At 41.2% G+C, this 14,508-nt stretch overlaps 2 protein-coding genes across 3 annotated transcripts in view; one reads left to right on the top strand and one right to left on the bottom strand.

Moving 5' to 3' along the window:
• capn15 (calpain 15) overlaps positions 1–831 on the bottom strand; it is a 39,460-nt gene extending 38,629 nt beyond the window's left edge. The window contains exon 1 of one of the 2 annotated variants that reach the window (XM_058061792.1): positions 701–831. In XM_058061792.1, coding sequence (XP_057917775.1) covers positions 701–816 — 116 coding nt within the window. In that variant the 5' untranslated portion in view covers positions 817–831. Of the gene's footprint in view, positions 1–405; positions 671–700 lie in introns of those variants that run through there. The other variant, XM_058061793.1, reaches the window with a different exon arrangement.
• Positions 832–2,244: 1,413 nt separating this feature from the next.
• The window catches only part of LOC131109246 (ankyrin repeat and fibronectin type-III domain-containing protein 1), a 132,408-nt gene continuing 120,144 nt past the window's right edge, over positions 2,245–14,508 (top strand). The window contains exons 1-2 of the mRNA XM_058060991.1: positions 2,245–2,426; positions 8,193–8,290. Of these exons, the coding sequence (XP_057916974.1) occupies positions 8,274–8,290 (17 nt within the window). The 5' untranslated portion in view covers positions 2,245–2,426; positions 8,193–8,273. The remainder of the gene's footprint in view (positions 2,427–8,192; positions 8,291–14,508) is intronic.

Genomic DNA, 14,508 nt, shown 5'->3' with positions numbered 1-14,508 from the left:
AATGAAGACAATTCATAATGAAAATTATTAAAGAAAACAACCTAAATGGACTCTCCTGTATTGTAATGTAACTACAATTGTGTGCAGTGGTAAGCTGCAGATACATAAATCATGATCTGACCTTTGACCCTGACCTGCAAACGACGAACGTGTCATCCGCAGTCATTTTAAACCAATTCTTCAGAGAATTAGTGGGGAATTAAACTAAAGTAGTGTCACATAATCAGTCTATTTGTGGACAAACCCAGGGAATGGTGCCAGTGACACTAACATTAGCTTGACAGCATAGCCAGCTGAGGCGCCGGGCACCTTGTAAACAAAGCCACCACACACGATCGGAGCAATTCACAGTGCAAAAAATGAAGTTTACTCCATTGAGTCCATGCAAATATAAGGTATCCTCACCTCAAGCGGAACCGAAAGGGCAGATGAGTCCCGTCTTTGTCGTCGCTGTGCTAACTTTTCACATCCATGAAGAGGTTAAGTTGTTCCCATGTCGCGCTGCGGCCAAAATGAACTTTCCCTGCGTTAGCTTGGCGTTCTTCGCTTGCAAAACATATCGCGGACATCTGTGCCAAACGTTTAAGGTTATTTCAACAGCGGCTCGGGTCCTAAAACTAAGTGATGAGTTAGCGTCGCTTTACCTATACAACAGCTTCAGTAGCAAGGAGACTAGACTTGAACAGGTTTGTCAACTCACCATTCACGTCCGTCGTATGCACTGCACAGGTTTGGCCGCCATGATGGTGAGCAGCATTTACAATGCATTGTAAACATGCCCACATCCAGCCCTGCAAGCGTTTGGATCCGGAACATCAATTGCCTCCAAAGTTTGACTTTATCACACTAAATTAGTGGCAGAGACAGTAATATTTCATTGGGTGGCGAATGTGAGACGATTACTCCAATTGAGGTGGCAATAAGTTGATATATGCAATGTCTATATGGCTTTTGGGGTGGCTGGAGAGTCACCAATACAGTCATTAAAAAAAACGAATATTGTGTGGGACTCCCACACGATATAGCCCATTGTATACTTAGCTCAGAGCTAGTGAATACATTGTGAATACATTGTACACTGTTGTTTGCCTAGCCCTCCCTTGCTCACCATCATGGTGGACCTTGGTGGTACTACACTCTGTTCCATTCATTTGCCTTTATAGGCAGTCCTTTTCAAGTCTAGTATCCTTGCTCGGTAGGAAGCGGAATCACTACGGAACACATTCGTGACGATAGTACGTCAAATACGTAGCATAGGACATCTGCTGTTTAAGAATACATCTAAACTTACGTAAAATGTAATGTAGAATACGAGGTAAGAAAACCACAATTCCCATTTTCAACACAAGCGTTCCCAACAAGGATATCCGGTTTTCGTCTTTGCTACAATATAGATGAATGTACATAAATGAAAAATTGATGTTTAATTTTTGGTTTATTTTAACACAATTGAAGTTATTTTTCCTAGAGTTCAATTAAAAAAACAATGCTTTTTATTCGTCCCTCGACAAGCATGAACTACTTTTACTTTTACAGTACTTTTACTGCCATCTAGTGTCAAAAATATGAACCATCAGAGTCGACAATCACAATGTGCCACAAGCAGCCACATCCAACACGATATAATATTTACAAATATTGCTTTTATTTTCATTTAATCATTTTTATAATACTAAATAAATGTGTCAGGTCTGACAAAAAATTTAAAATGATAAAACTATATTATTCTTGTATTAAATGGAATGTTTTTGATATTTAATTACATTATTTGATTTATTATCTTTATGTATGTCGTTTATCTGTTTTCTTGATTTTCTTTTCTTTTTATTTATTTTTTTGCCTCAGTTAAAATTGAGATCTAATTAGGAAAAGGTGTAGTTTAGCATGTGAAACATTGTACGAGTGTGGATTATCCGTTAATGCTGGTGTCAGCCCTGTTGTTTGAACCAGGATTAGCTCTGTTGGCCACTAGTTGTCCTAATGATCCCTTGGAGTACCTTAAAAGTCTCATTAAGATAATTGCCATTTGCACAATCAGTCATCATAATTGACTATAAAACACAGTAAAGTTAGAGAAAGTTTATTCAGCATGATAACAACTCCTGGAGCTCCTTCTGACATCAATCAGAAGACACAAACCATGCACCGCTTGGGGTTGGCGTGATTTATTCCCTGGGTCTGTTCAGAGCGGGCGGGGCAAAGCATCCTCACATAGACGCGAACACAATCCTGGGCGAAGTTTATCACCGGGCGACCCCACATGTTGCCGAAGTACTTTTCAGGACTCTCGGTCGGGCGTCTGTCCACACTGCTGCCGGGGAAATGTTTGCAAAGCCTCGGTGGAAGTTCTCGGTGTAACTTCGTTGAAGGGATATCATCGTAGACGAGGAGTTTTGAAGAGAAAAGACGATTTCCCTGCCAAAAAGGTAGGGAAGCGGATGCACCTTCTTTTGTTGTTGTGCACTTGCTGCTCGCTGGGACGTTAAACAAAACACCCCTTCGGCTATTTCTCCTTTCTTAATGCTCCGGGTTAAAAGTTGTAAACTCGTTTCAGTTTTTGTGTGGCTGCGTACACACTGTTGTCATGACAATGCTAAGGAAACCGAGCGAGGAGGCACGTTAGGAGTACACAAAAGACACCAACTTGAGTGTTCAAACAACCCCCAGAAGTTCTTCAATTCAAATCCTTCATTTCGTTGCATTATGAAAGTTGCGTTTGCTTTCCCTGGAAAAACGGAAAGAAGAGTACTATCACGTGGGAGGTCAGTAGGATATGTCCAATGTGTTGAGCTAAGGTGTGTCCTGTGTTTATATGAGACCATTCGTGACCCAGCAATAGCCAGGAAAGGGATGCTTTTAGTTGTTTTGTAGCCAACACACATGTGGAACTGACATGGCTTCCACAATGGAGTGTGAGCCTCACAGTTGTCCAGAGAGAGGAAAAAGGAAAATGTGGGGGCAGCATTTGTGTGGTTGGTGTTTGCTGAAGTCACTACATGAAAATTACAACACATATATCATGTCAATCAGCTCCATGTGACTCAGGATGAGCAGATGAGTCAATATTGTTGTTATCATTACACTGGTGTTTACTCTTGTGCAAGCACACATGCCTCAAGGTGACAGTCTGGTGGAATGGTGCCATACTTTTCATGAGAAACTCATAATCTGTTATGTTTGTGCTGTTTGATGTCAGTGGGACATGGTGTTATGCATATTAGTATGCAAGCATATGCATTGCGACGCTTTTACACTACCTGCAAAAAGTGTCTTTTTTGCACATTCTTTAGGAACGAAGTTGACCCTGCAATTTATCACCTGGTGGATGTAGTATCAGTATCAGTAGTAGTAGTAGTAGTAGTATCAGTAGTCTTTTTCACACAAAGATCCTGCAAAATTGCCACATCAGAACCCTGACGCTAGTTTGTCATTCATTTGTCTGCACAAATATTCATTCATTCAGTCATTTTCTACTGCTTATCCTCACGAGGGTCGCTCACACGGGGGTGCTGGAGCCTATCCCAGCTGCCCCTGGCGAGAGGCGGGGTACACCCTGGACTGGTGGCCAGCCAATCACAGGGCACATATAGACAAACAACCATTCACACTCACATTCATACCTATGGACAATTTGGAGTCGCCAATTAACCTAGCATGTTTTTGGAATGTGGGAGGAAACCGGAGTACCTGGAGAAAACCCACGCATGCACGGGCATAATCAATTGTTTATCATGGTTAATTGCTTCCAGATCCTTCCACAAAGTAGGATTCCTTATTTATAAACGAGAAATCATATTTCCTATCATATCATAATCATATTCCTGATGGTGTTAGAGGATTCTGCTTCACTAATGTTTTGGAATGTGGGAGGAAACCGGAGTACCCGGAGAAAACCCACGCATGCACAGGGAGAACATGCAAACTCCACACAAGCCACGTATACATGGACCCAAATATTCCAATTCCATTCGGGTTATTTGCTTAAACAGAAAGAATGTAACCTTTGTATACACCTCATTCCGAAAGAAAAGTGCCAATCCGAATGAATATATAATGGGATTCCCAGGGGTGGAATATTCCTTTCCCCAATCCGATTGAGGTATCTTGTACCCACTCAAACGGAAAGTTGTCAGACTGCGTTCTTCTTCGTGGTGTTTTTCTTCTTCTGTTGTTTATTGGCGGTTGGCAAGCAGCTCTGGTGTGCATTAGCGCCATCTGTGAAACAGAATCTAAACCCTTCTATACGCCATTCACAAGTCCAGTTTTATTAAAAAAGAAAATACATATCTATATAAAACATGTGCCAAGCTTAATTATAAAATATTAGCAAGATTGAACTTTATCTTTTCCTGTTCCCGGGTGCGTTCTTTCAGCAAATGCTGAGATATGACGTAACACGCAGCTCCAGACGTTCTTCGATTTAAAACAATGGAGGCGAGCAATCGGCACTGGACTGCTAAGGAAAGTTTGTTTTTGATTCAAACTAAATTTCAAGACTGGACGAAGGAAAAACTGGCAATACGGAGTTATTCCAACAAGTGGAAGAAAAACTGGAGGAAGTCGGTATCACGTGATGTTTTTGTTTACGCTTTACTGGGCATGCCCCATTGACTATTCTGGTTGATTATAGCGGCGCATGTAGACACGCCATTGGAATATTCCTTTCCATGTATACCGTTGCTTTCGGAAAGATTCCATTCGGAAAGAGAAAAACTCATGTAAACGCGGCTACAGAGATGGCAGAGGGTGGAATTAAACTCGGGTCTCCTAGCTGTGAGGCCTGCGTGCAAACCACTCGATCACCGTGCAGCCTACATGCCTAAAGATGGCAGACAAAAATATAATATCTAACACAGGCATGTGTAAACACTGGGACACCCCATGATTTAATACTACTCCTGAATTACTACACTCTACACTCATGTGTAAAAATGTGCTTACTTGTGCAAATGTATGCTGCGTTTTTTTGCTCCTCTAAAAGGAGTTGAATTTGGATTTTTTTTTTTTTTTTTGCCCTCCCCTGTCCTTCTCCTTCATCACCCAATCATCCTGTCCTGTCTACCCCTTGTCTGGCTGTATAGTATGACCATATAGTACTGTATCTAATGATATACCAGGAATATACTTCAATGTTTTCTTATAACATTTCCTCTGAGGTTTCATTTGTTGTTGGAATTGGTTTGGTGGGCTGTCACGGGTGGGCTCTCACGGGCTGCATATGACCCATACGCTGTGGGTTGGCCACTCCTGTGTAAGTATATTGAGGCATCCATTGTTGCTAAATAAGAATCCTTGCCCTATAAAGGTCAGTATTCATAATTAGTATTTAAATTTAAATCTTGGCATTTAATTATATTTCCCCTATAAAGGTCAATATTCATAACTATTGTCATTTAACTGTTTTTAAAAATGTAATTTACATTTCTAAAGTTAATTATTTAGAGTATCCACAATGATTTGTATTGTATTTTATAATATTGCCTATTTATATTCTTGTATAAGAACTGACAACCCACTCAGATTAGGTAATCTCTGATTTGTAATGTAACCCCCCCCCCCCCCAAAAAAAAAAACCCCAATATGTTGTGCAAGTGTACCTAATGTTGTGACCAGCAAGTGTACAGTATGTGTCATGCATTCCATCATTTAGTTTCATTGATTATTCGTCCTGCCAAGCATCTGTCGTCCCTCCCCCCTCTGCTACTATATGTTGGGGCATGCAGCAGTGCGGTTTGCACCCGTAGGGCCTTTTTAAGCACATTGACATAGGCACATATGCTGGCTTGACTTAGTGCGCCCCCTAAAGGGCACAGGTCTTCTGTTAGCACTCTGATGCAGTTCTTTGCATAATAATAATAATAATAATATATCATAATAATTCATTTCATTTGTATAGCACTTGGCTGCACGGCAGTCGAGTGGTTAGCACGCAGACCTCACAGCTAGGAGACCGGAGTTCAATCCCACCCTCGGCCATCTCTGTGTGGAGTTTGCATGTTCTCCCCGTGCATGCGTGGGTTTTCTCCGGGTACTCCGGTTTCCTCCCACATTCCAAAAACATGCTAGGTTAATTGGCGACTCCAAATTGTCCATGGGTATGAATGTGAGTGTGAATGGTTGTTTGTCTATATGTGCCCTGTGATTGGCTGGCCACCAGTCCAGGGTGTACCCCACCTCTCGCCTGAAGACAGCTGGGATAGGCTCCAGCACACCCGTGACCCTTGTGAGGATAGCAGTAGAAAATGAATGAATGAATGAATAAAGCAGCGATGGAGAAGGCTCTATCTCCCCAGGTTTGAAGCTTGGTCTTACAGGGGAGTGCCAGGAGGTTGGAGTCTGAGGAGCGAAGGGGACGCGGGGGATTGTGTGGATGAAGGAGGTCTGTGAGGTATGGAGGGGTCAGATCGTGGAGGACTTTGTAGATGATGAGAAGGACTTTGATATGGATACGTTGGGGGACGGGAAGCCGGTGGAGGTTTTTAAGAACAGGGATGATGTGTTCACGGGAGCGGGTGGAGGTGTGAACTGAGTTGTGAATATATTGTAGTTTGTTGAGAGTTTTGGATGTTGTACCGTAAAGAATACTGTTGCAGTAGTTGATTCTGGATGTGATAAACGCGTGGATCAGGGATTCAGCGACAGAGAATAAAAGTGATGGATGGATCTCTTTGGATGTACTTGTACCCAGTACTTGTACCCAGTACCATGCAGTGTACAGTATATTTGTTCATCATGTGTGTAATTTGTCCTGACTTGAACTCAAGTTTACCTTCTCAAATCATTCAGCACTTTCAGTTGAAGGGAGCATCCTCCAGCCTGACAGCGTGTTTCCTCTCTTGCCAGATGTTCTGCTTAATTAGCATGCACACTCAGAGCCAGCTTGAGGGTCACTTCACTCGCCACCCTTATGTTTTTTCTTTTTTCTTTTTTTTTTAATTCAAGTGCTCCATCGCTGCATAATTAGTCTCCATTATCAAAATCATGGTGTTTTTCCTCCAGGCGTGAGAGAGAGAGCTGATTGATCGGTGCTCTGGAAGGTTTGCAAGCAGTGATGAAGAACCTTTTAAGTTGTTGGGTGGCTTCTTGAGCGGTTTTCTTGCCATCCATTAAGTGTATGAAGCTCGGGTTTCTTTATGAACTACACAGCAAAGTCAGCATTGGAACTGCACACTCCTCATCACTGAGAAGCCTCTTAACACCCTGAAGAGATCCTTTGCTGTTCAGTGTCATATTTTAAAGCCATTTGATTGGTTGAATTTGAGGTTGTTCATAAAAAAAAAGCAATTTGTGATGAAAACATGGCAAAGCTACACAAGACTCATCAGTTATCAGATTAAACTATTATTTTATATTGACCACTAGATGGCAATGCTTTTTCCCATTCAAAGCATGCAGCTAAATTTTACACCTTTGACTATTTTCTGCATTCATTCACTTTCTACCGCTTACCCTCACGAGGGTCGCGGGGGGTGCTGGAGCCTATGCCAGCTGACTTCGGGCGAGAGGCGGGGTACACCCTGGACTGGTGGCCAGCCAATCACAGGGCACATATAGACAAACAACTATTCACACTCACATTCATACCTATGGACAATTTGGAGTCGCCAATTAACCTAGCATGTTTTTGGAATGTGGGAGGAAACCGGAGTACCCGGAGAAAACCCACACATGCACGGGGAGAACATGCAAACTCCATACAGAGATGGCCGAGGGTGGAATTGAACTCGGGTCTCATAGCTGTGAGGCCTGCGCGCTCACCACTAGACGTCCGTGCAGCTGTGTTGGATCATTGTGTAGTAAAATATAATTTTGTTTACTAAAAATAATTAATATTTACAGCTTTTTATGAGAAGCTTACATTTTTTGTCATTTTTATTTTTGATAAAATTGGTTAAATTTTGCATGAAAATCAATCTTACTGCCAATCATGGGGCCTCTGAATAATATACTGTTTTCTGATTTCATCCAAAATGTTCCCCGGTTTGCCATGTACTGTGTTATTCTACAGACAGTATAATAACCCGCCATGGGGCCGAATAAAGTTATAACTTTTGAAAACTGAGGTTAAATATTCAATTAGCCTTTGCATTATTTTAATATAAACATTCTGCACTATTTACTGCATTTAATTATTGTCTATAAAATGTTTTTTTTGTTAATATGTGAATCTTTGTTTTATGCACTCTTCTTAGGTGGGAGTCCACAATTCCACCCTGAGAGAGAATAACCATCATCCCAAACCTGGGGAGCCAATCAAGCCCGGGGTTGCTGGAATGGAGCAACTCATTGAGTAAGTGACATCATGTCTTTATTCGCCTCCCCGTCTCGTTTGCAGTTTTTCATTGCGTTTACTAAATGCACTTCCTGACTCTATTTTGGAGTTTCCTGGTACTGTTGTAGGCCATTCTTTCGCTGAAACAAGGCAGCGGGATGGGGGTTTGATTTTAGTGCAACACACTGCGGTGTCCTTCACACTTTGTCTCATGGATACATTGGGAATGATGGCTTTGAGGAGCAGCAGGTGCATTTAAGCAGGAGATATCACGCCAACGCCATTTGGGGTTATGAGGCTCACCAGTGTTTGGCTCTGAGCTTTGGAAATGAGATTTAAGACTAGGCTAAGTTTTATGCAGTCATTGGTGAAACGGTGTGCGTGCATTTGTGCTTGTGTGTGTGTCATACTGGCCATGACGCACCAGGGATTGTTGAACTCAACTCATTATGAACATTCCTGACTCCTTCATGGTGACGTCACACCTCACCTTCCATGCCACACTCACACTGGGGTCGAGTGACAGGGAGGTTGTTGACTTGCGCAATACTCTGTGATTCACTGGCTGGTGAGTCATCGTAACAGGAAGAAAAAATAATGGGGGGGGGGGGGGGGGCATGATGGTAATAGAGCGTAGCTATGTATGTGTGTACACTGACACTTTCCCCAATCCGGTTGAGGCTTGGACACAGGCTTGGACACACACTCGCCACACTCTCACACACTTTCACACTTCCCCCTCCGTCACACACACACACACACACACACACACACCCGTTAACGAGGAAACACAATAATCATTTGTGCTGATTTTCTGGCTTTGTATTTCCACCCCAAAGAAAAATCAATGATTATTTGACAAAGCTAATTGCTGTTGTGACTTGAAAATGAGATAAGCATAATGACGCTTGAATTTGTGCTCAACTGGAAGGAGAAAGGTGAACTAAAACGCCACTAGAGGGAGACAAAGCCATTCATTTTTAAAAAAACTCATACAGTAGTCTGAATGAATTTGATGTCATTGACAGTACCACACATAACAGAGTTGGGGTGTCCAAACATGTGGCCCCAGGATCATTTGCAGACCACAGTTAGCTTTTTTATCTAGCTGCAACACATTTTTAAATGAAATTGGAAAAAAGTTGGACTAGGTATTGGCTGATCCTCAAAAAAAAAACAAAAAAAAAACGGATGCGTAACATGAACATATTTCTTTCATATGTCTTTCTCTTTTGTGTTCTATAGATATAAAAACAGCAAAAAAAAAAAAAAATTCCAAAAACCATGTTCATGTCTCATAAGGATTCTGGATGTTGGGCAAAATTAAAAAAAAAGGTGCAAATTTGTTAAAGGCGATTGATCTAGCAACTTTTACTCAAGTCTACCAGTGGATCTTGACAACATGGAGTACTGTCAAAACTTCACATACACAACAATGAGATCAAGATGGTGATGAATGACTTTTTGTGGAAGGCTACTCTTTAACTAGCCATGTTGCATTCACTGTTTCGGTGAAAAAAGTATTTACTTAGGTCAATCAATCTTTCTGTGTGGATGGAAAGAGGCTGAAAAATATTCAGCATTATACGCTGGTAGTGTATTGTGTTTTTAATCCACCTATTGTTTTTTCAAGAAAATATTCAGTTTTATATTATAATTTCAAAAATGGTAAAAAGGGCATACTGTAAATGAGAAAAATCATCAGTATGACTCCCAAAGTTTGTGGTGCGAGTAGATTCATTCGTCTGATTTGCAAATTCAAGAAACAATACAAGCAGTTGATGTTTGCTAAATACAAGGATGAAGAGTCTTGAACCAGTCATGATGTGCTATATATATATATCACTATATTGACACTTACTATGGTACCCATTATGTCATTGGATGCTCATATCACCTTGTACTTCGGTACGGGACAAAAAATTACAAAATTTTAAAATTCAACAAAAAAAACCCCAAAAAACCTTAAACTGTACTATGAAAAGCAGGAAGTGAACAAATGTAGCAATTACTGATTGTAAAAGTACCAGATGGAGGGGTAGGATATAATAAGCTTTGCTTCTTCCTACTCATTTTGGACATGTGGAACTGTGAACTGATTATGGGATGCATTCAATTATAATCTGATGCATGTTCAAATGAAATGATACCATTACCATTATCAGCGGCCTGTGTCCACAGTACCCAACAAAGGTAGCAGGGTACTGAACACCACCGCTGCTTTCCACGCTATTGGAAGTGTACTCCCTGCAGCACAGTTTTTCCGTGACTATTTTCCTCCATCACAAAAAACACCTTAAAATACTAATTTGCACTCCAGTGACGTCTTTTTCCTGACAAAACACACATTTCACAGAAGCCCACCACTGCTTCTGTTTGTGCAATGTCTGACCGACTGCCCTCAGTGCCTCATTATGTGGCAGATTGGTTCAAAAACATCCTTTCCATGTTTCATTCATCCCCGATTACGCCTCACCGCTTTTGTGTTTTTTATTTTTTTTGCCATGTTGGACACAAAAGTGCTAACGGAGGTCCCGGCGCGGCAACCAAATCAGAATGGCTTTAGGACGTGTGAAGTGTGTTTTTGCAACACAGCTGAGATGAAACTGACACCAGCGACACAAACACGGCAGATAAGAAGAGGATGTGTTAGTCCGTCAAGGCGCACATGTGAGTGTTTTGTAGGTTTTGACAGTGTGGTGACGGTGTCTATGTGCACATACACACAGATGTAGACCTTCGAGCTATGCTTGTGACGGTGTCACTAAATATCACACAAGGATGCATCTTTGTTGTAACGCATGCATGAATGAACGAGGATGAGTACTATACAAACCTCAAGGGATGAGCTGTCAGGGATCAAACAAACGCGGAGGAGTCTGCCAAACAAATACACAACCCATGCCCTGACAAATAACTCTGAGAAAACCGCTACAATATGAATGAGCTCCTGTTTGCAGTTTGCGGTTTGAGCTGGAAGCAGCCGTCTAAATGCATGTTATTACATCCCGTAAGCGGCGACGACAACAACAAAAAATCTGTCACTTTGACAATACTGCTGCTCAACAACGCCTCTAGATTTCCCAAATGGCTTCGTATTGACGTCGATCATGCGGCCGAGCATTCTGCAATGTCAGCAAACACACCGGGGTTGTTATAGCGGTTCTTGGGTAAACCGTTCCTGTGTTTGAAGAGGAACGGGCCATTAATTGCTTTTAGTGGAGGATGAAAAGGCATCATACACTTATAGACTTAATCCTGCAGATGGTTTCTCACCTTTACACTCATATTACCCAATATAGTAAAGACTATAATGAGAGTAAATTAGACATTTAAGCCATAAATAAGATTTGTGCTAGTGTAACGTATATACAGTATAAAGTTCATGATCACGACACATAAATGATATAACAGTCATAGTAACTCATGATGAATAAATGATAAAATGGTAAATAGTTGACATAAAAATAGTTTGATGTTGAGTGATTACTGTGAGGACTGACAATTTTGGCAAAAATCTAAATCACAATTAATTGTACCTCCAACCTCGATTTCATTTCATGGTACGGTTATTCCACTTGGAACTTTTATTATTACTATTTATTATTATTATTTATCACATAAATGAATGAAATGTTATAATGAAATTTTAACCTTAAATTATTTTATTATTTTAAACTTAATTTATTTAACCTTAAATTATTATTTTTATTGACCACTAGATGGCACTGCTTTTTCCTATTCAAAGCATGCAGCAAAATTTTACACCTTTGACTATTTTCTGCAGTGTTGGCTCATTCATTCATTTTCTGCTTATTCTCATGAGGGTCGCGGGGGGGGGGGGGGGGGTGTTTGCTGGAGCCTATCTCAGCTGTCTTCGGGCGAGAGGCGGGGTACACCCTGGACTGGTAGCAACAACCTTTCACACTCACATTCATACCTATGGACAATTTGAGTGGCCAATTAACCTAGCATGTTTTTGGAATGTGGGAGGAAACCAGAGTACCCGGAGAAAACCCACGCATGCACAGGGAGAACATGCAAACTCCACACAGAGATGGCCGAGGGTGGAATTGAATCCTGGTCTCCTAGCTGTGAGGTCTGCGTGCTAACCACTCGACCGCCGTGCAGCCCCAATATAACAATATAAACAATATCAATAAAAACTATATTTAGAACAGGGGGCAATCACACAGGGGGCCAAAACTCAAAGCCAACTTTAAGTAGTAGGCTGAACTGGACATTAACCCCCCACCCACCCACATTGACCTTTTAAGTGTAGGCGTAGGATTATATCGGCTACAATTGCTTGGATCCTCTATTGGGATGACTGGTCTATAGAGTGAGTGTGCGTGCATGCATACAAGTCATTTATTTAGTATTCCAAGAGGCTATCAAGCATTCCGTCTTCGTTGCAGCCTGATGGGCTTCATTGTTGAATAACATTCTGTGAGTGCGTCTTCTATTGTCAACGGTCCTGTCCAAGAAGTCCCAGTCAGCCAGGAGGGCTGATTCACACTGTCGCAGTAATTACAGAATGAACTGACTTTTTCTACTCTCGGTGTAGTGGTGTCTGGAGACTGATTGCCTAGATTTATTTGACACTTTGTGCAGTTGCATTGTTGCACTCTGAATCAATCCTGATAGTTATTTAGTGTCTCTTAAAAGGCTGACGTCACTGTTTTGCGCGTGTATGCATTCCCTATATGCACATTAACAACAGGATGTTCTCAAAGAAGACACTTTTAATCCACGACATGAGGCCTGGACACTTTCCGGTAATCACACAACCGTATTTTAACATCAGAACTTCAGTTTTTGTATTCACAAATAGACTACACGTTGTATACCTGAGTATTTAGCAGCAACAATACTTAAGTTAGTTATAATTCGTGTCCTAATTAAACCATGCTGTTCTCTAACATTTCTCAATCCACAGGTTTCATATCAATGTAGTTGTACATTACTTACAGACACTGAAGCATATCAGAAATGCAATCATCCACAATAAGTGACAGAACATAACAGAATATTTTTGTAGGTTGAGCATAGAAAACTTATTTGAGTCTGTAATTATGGGTTTTAACATTATTAGAGTCCTGTAGACATGAAATAACACAGCTATAGTCACATTTAGAGTCCCGTAGACATGACATAACACCCCTACAGTCACATTTAGAGTCCCGTAGACATGACATAACACCCCTACAGTCACATTTAGAGTCCCGTAGACATGACATAACACCCCTACAGTCACATTTAGAGTCCTGTAGACATGAAATAACACCCCTACAGTCACATTTAGAGTCCCGTAGACATGACATAACACCCCTACAGTCACATTTAGAGTCCCGTAGACATGACATAACACAGCTACAGTCACATTTAGAGTCCCGTAGACATGAAATAACACCCCTACAGTCACATTTTCACTCCTGTTATTGCCTGTTTACACCACATTGCGCAGGCTACAGGATCACTGCAGGGACATGAGACGCCACTGCTAGCTCAGTAGCTCGCTTTCCAGTTTACTTATCCTAAACTTGTGTGTTTCAAATGTATACACACCGAATTGGAGGATAACTTTTGACTAATTATGAGTAGGAATGTCACGAGACATTCCATAAGAGATCAGGTACGCGATACGAGACAAGATATTAACATTACTTTTTTGTAGGACTGTCGTAATAACAAGAATTGTCCTACAAATTATTAGCGATAATCAATATTATTGACATTTTTTTGAAACCATTATTTTCATGAATTCCACCTGCAATTGGTTAGTGACCAGGCCAGGGTGTACCCCGCCTCTCACCCGAAGACTGCTGGGATAGGCTCCAGCATACCGGCGATCATAATGAGGATAAGCATAGAAAACTGATGGATGTATAATAATCAATCACTAAAAGGTTGCGAATGATATTTGTGTTATGATCTTCTCTAGCCAAGTCTTATGCTCCCCACATTCTGTGATATAGCCAAAGTGCTCTTGTTTTTATACTGGGAGAAAATAGCCCTGGAAATATTACGCCGTATGATTAATTCATCAGCCTAAAACCATTTTAGAGCCGACTGCAGATGAGAGGCAAAAAGGGAACTGTTATCAATAGTTGCAGTGGCTCAAAGGACCAGTGGTCGCGTCATTCCGGCTGTATTTTTCCTTCCTTTCTCCCTCAGTGCGTTCATTCCTTTCTCTCGCTGTGCCTCCTAATGATGATTAATGTCTGTTTCTCAAG

The sequence above is a fragment of the Doryrhamphus excisus genome, chromosome 22 (genome assembly GCF_030265055.1).
Source record: "Doryrhamphus excisus isolate RoL2022-K1 chromosome 22, RoL_Dexc_1.0, whole genome shotgun sequence".
NCBI lineage: Eukaryota > Metazoa > Chordata > Actinopteri > Syngnathiformes > Syngnathidae > Doryrhamphus > Doryrhamphus excisus.
Note: the sequence above shows the minus strand (reverse complement) of the source record. Positions and strands in the feature narration are given on the sequence as shown.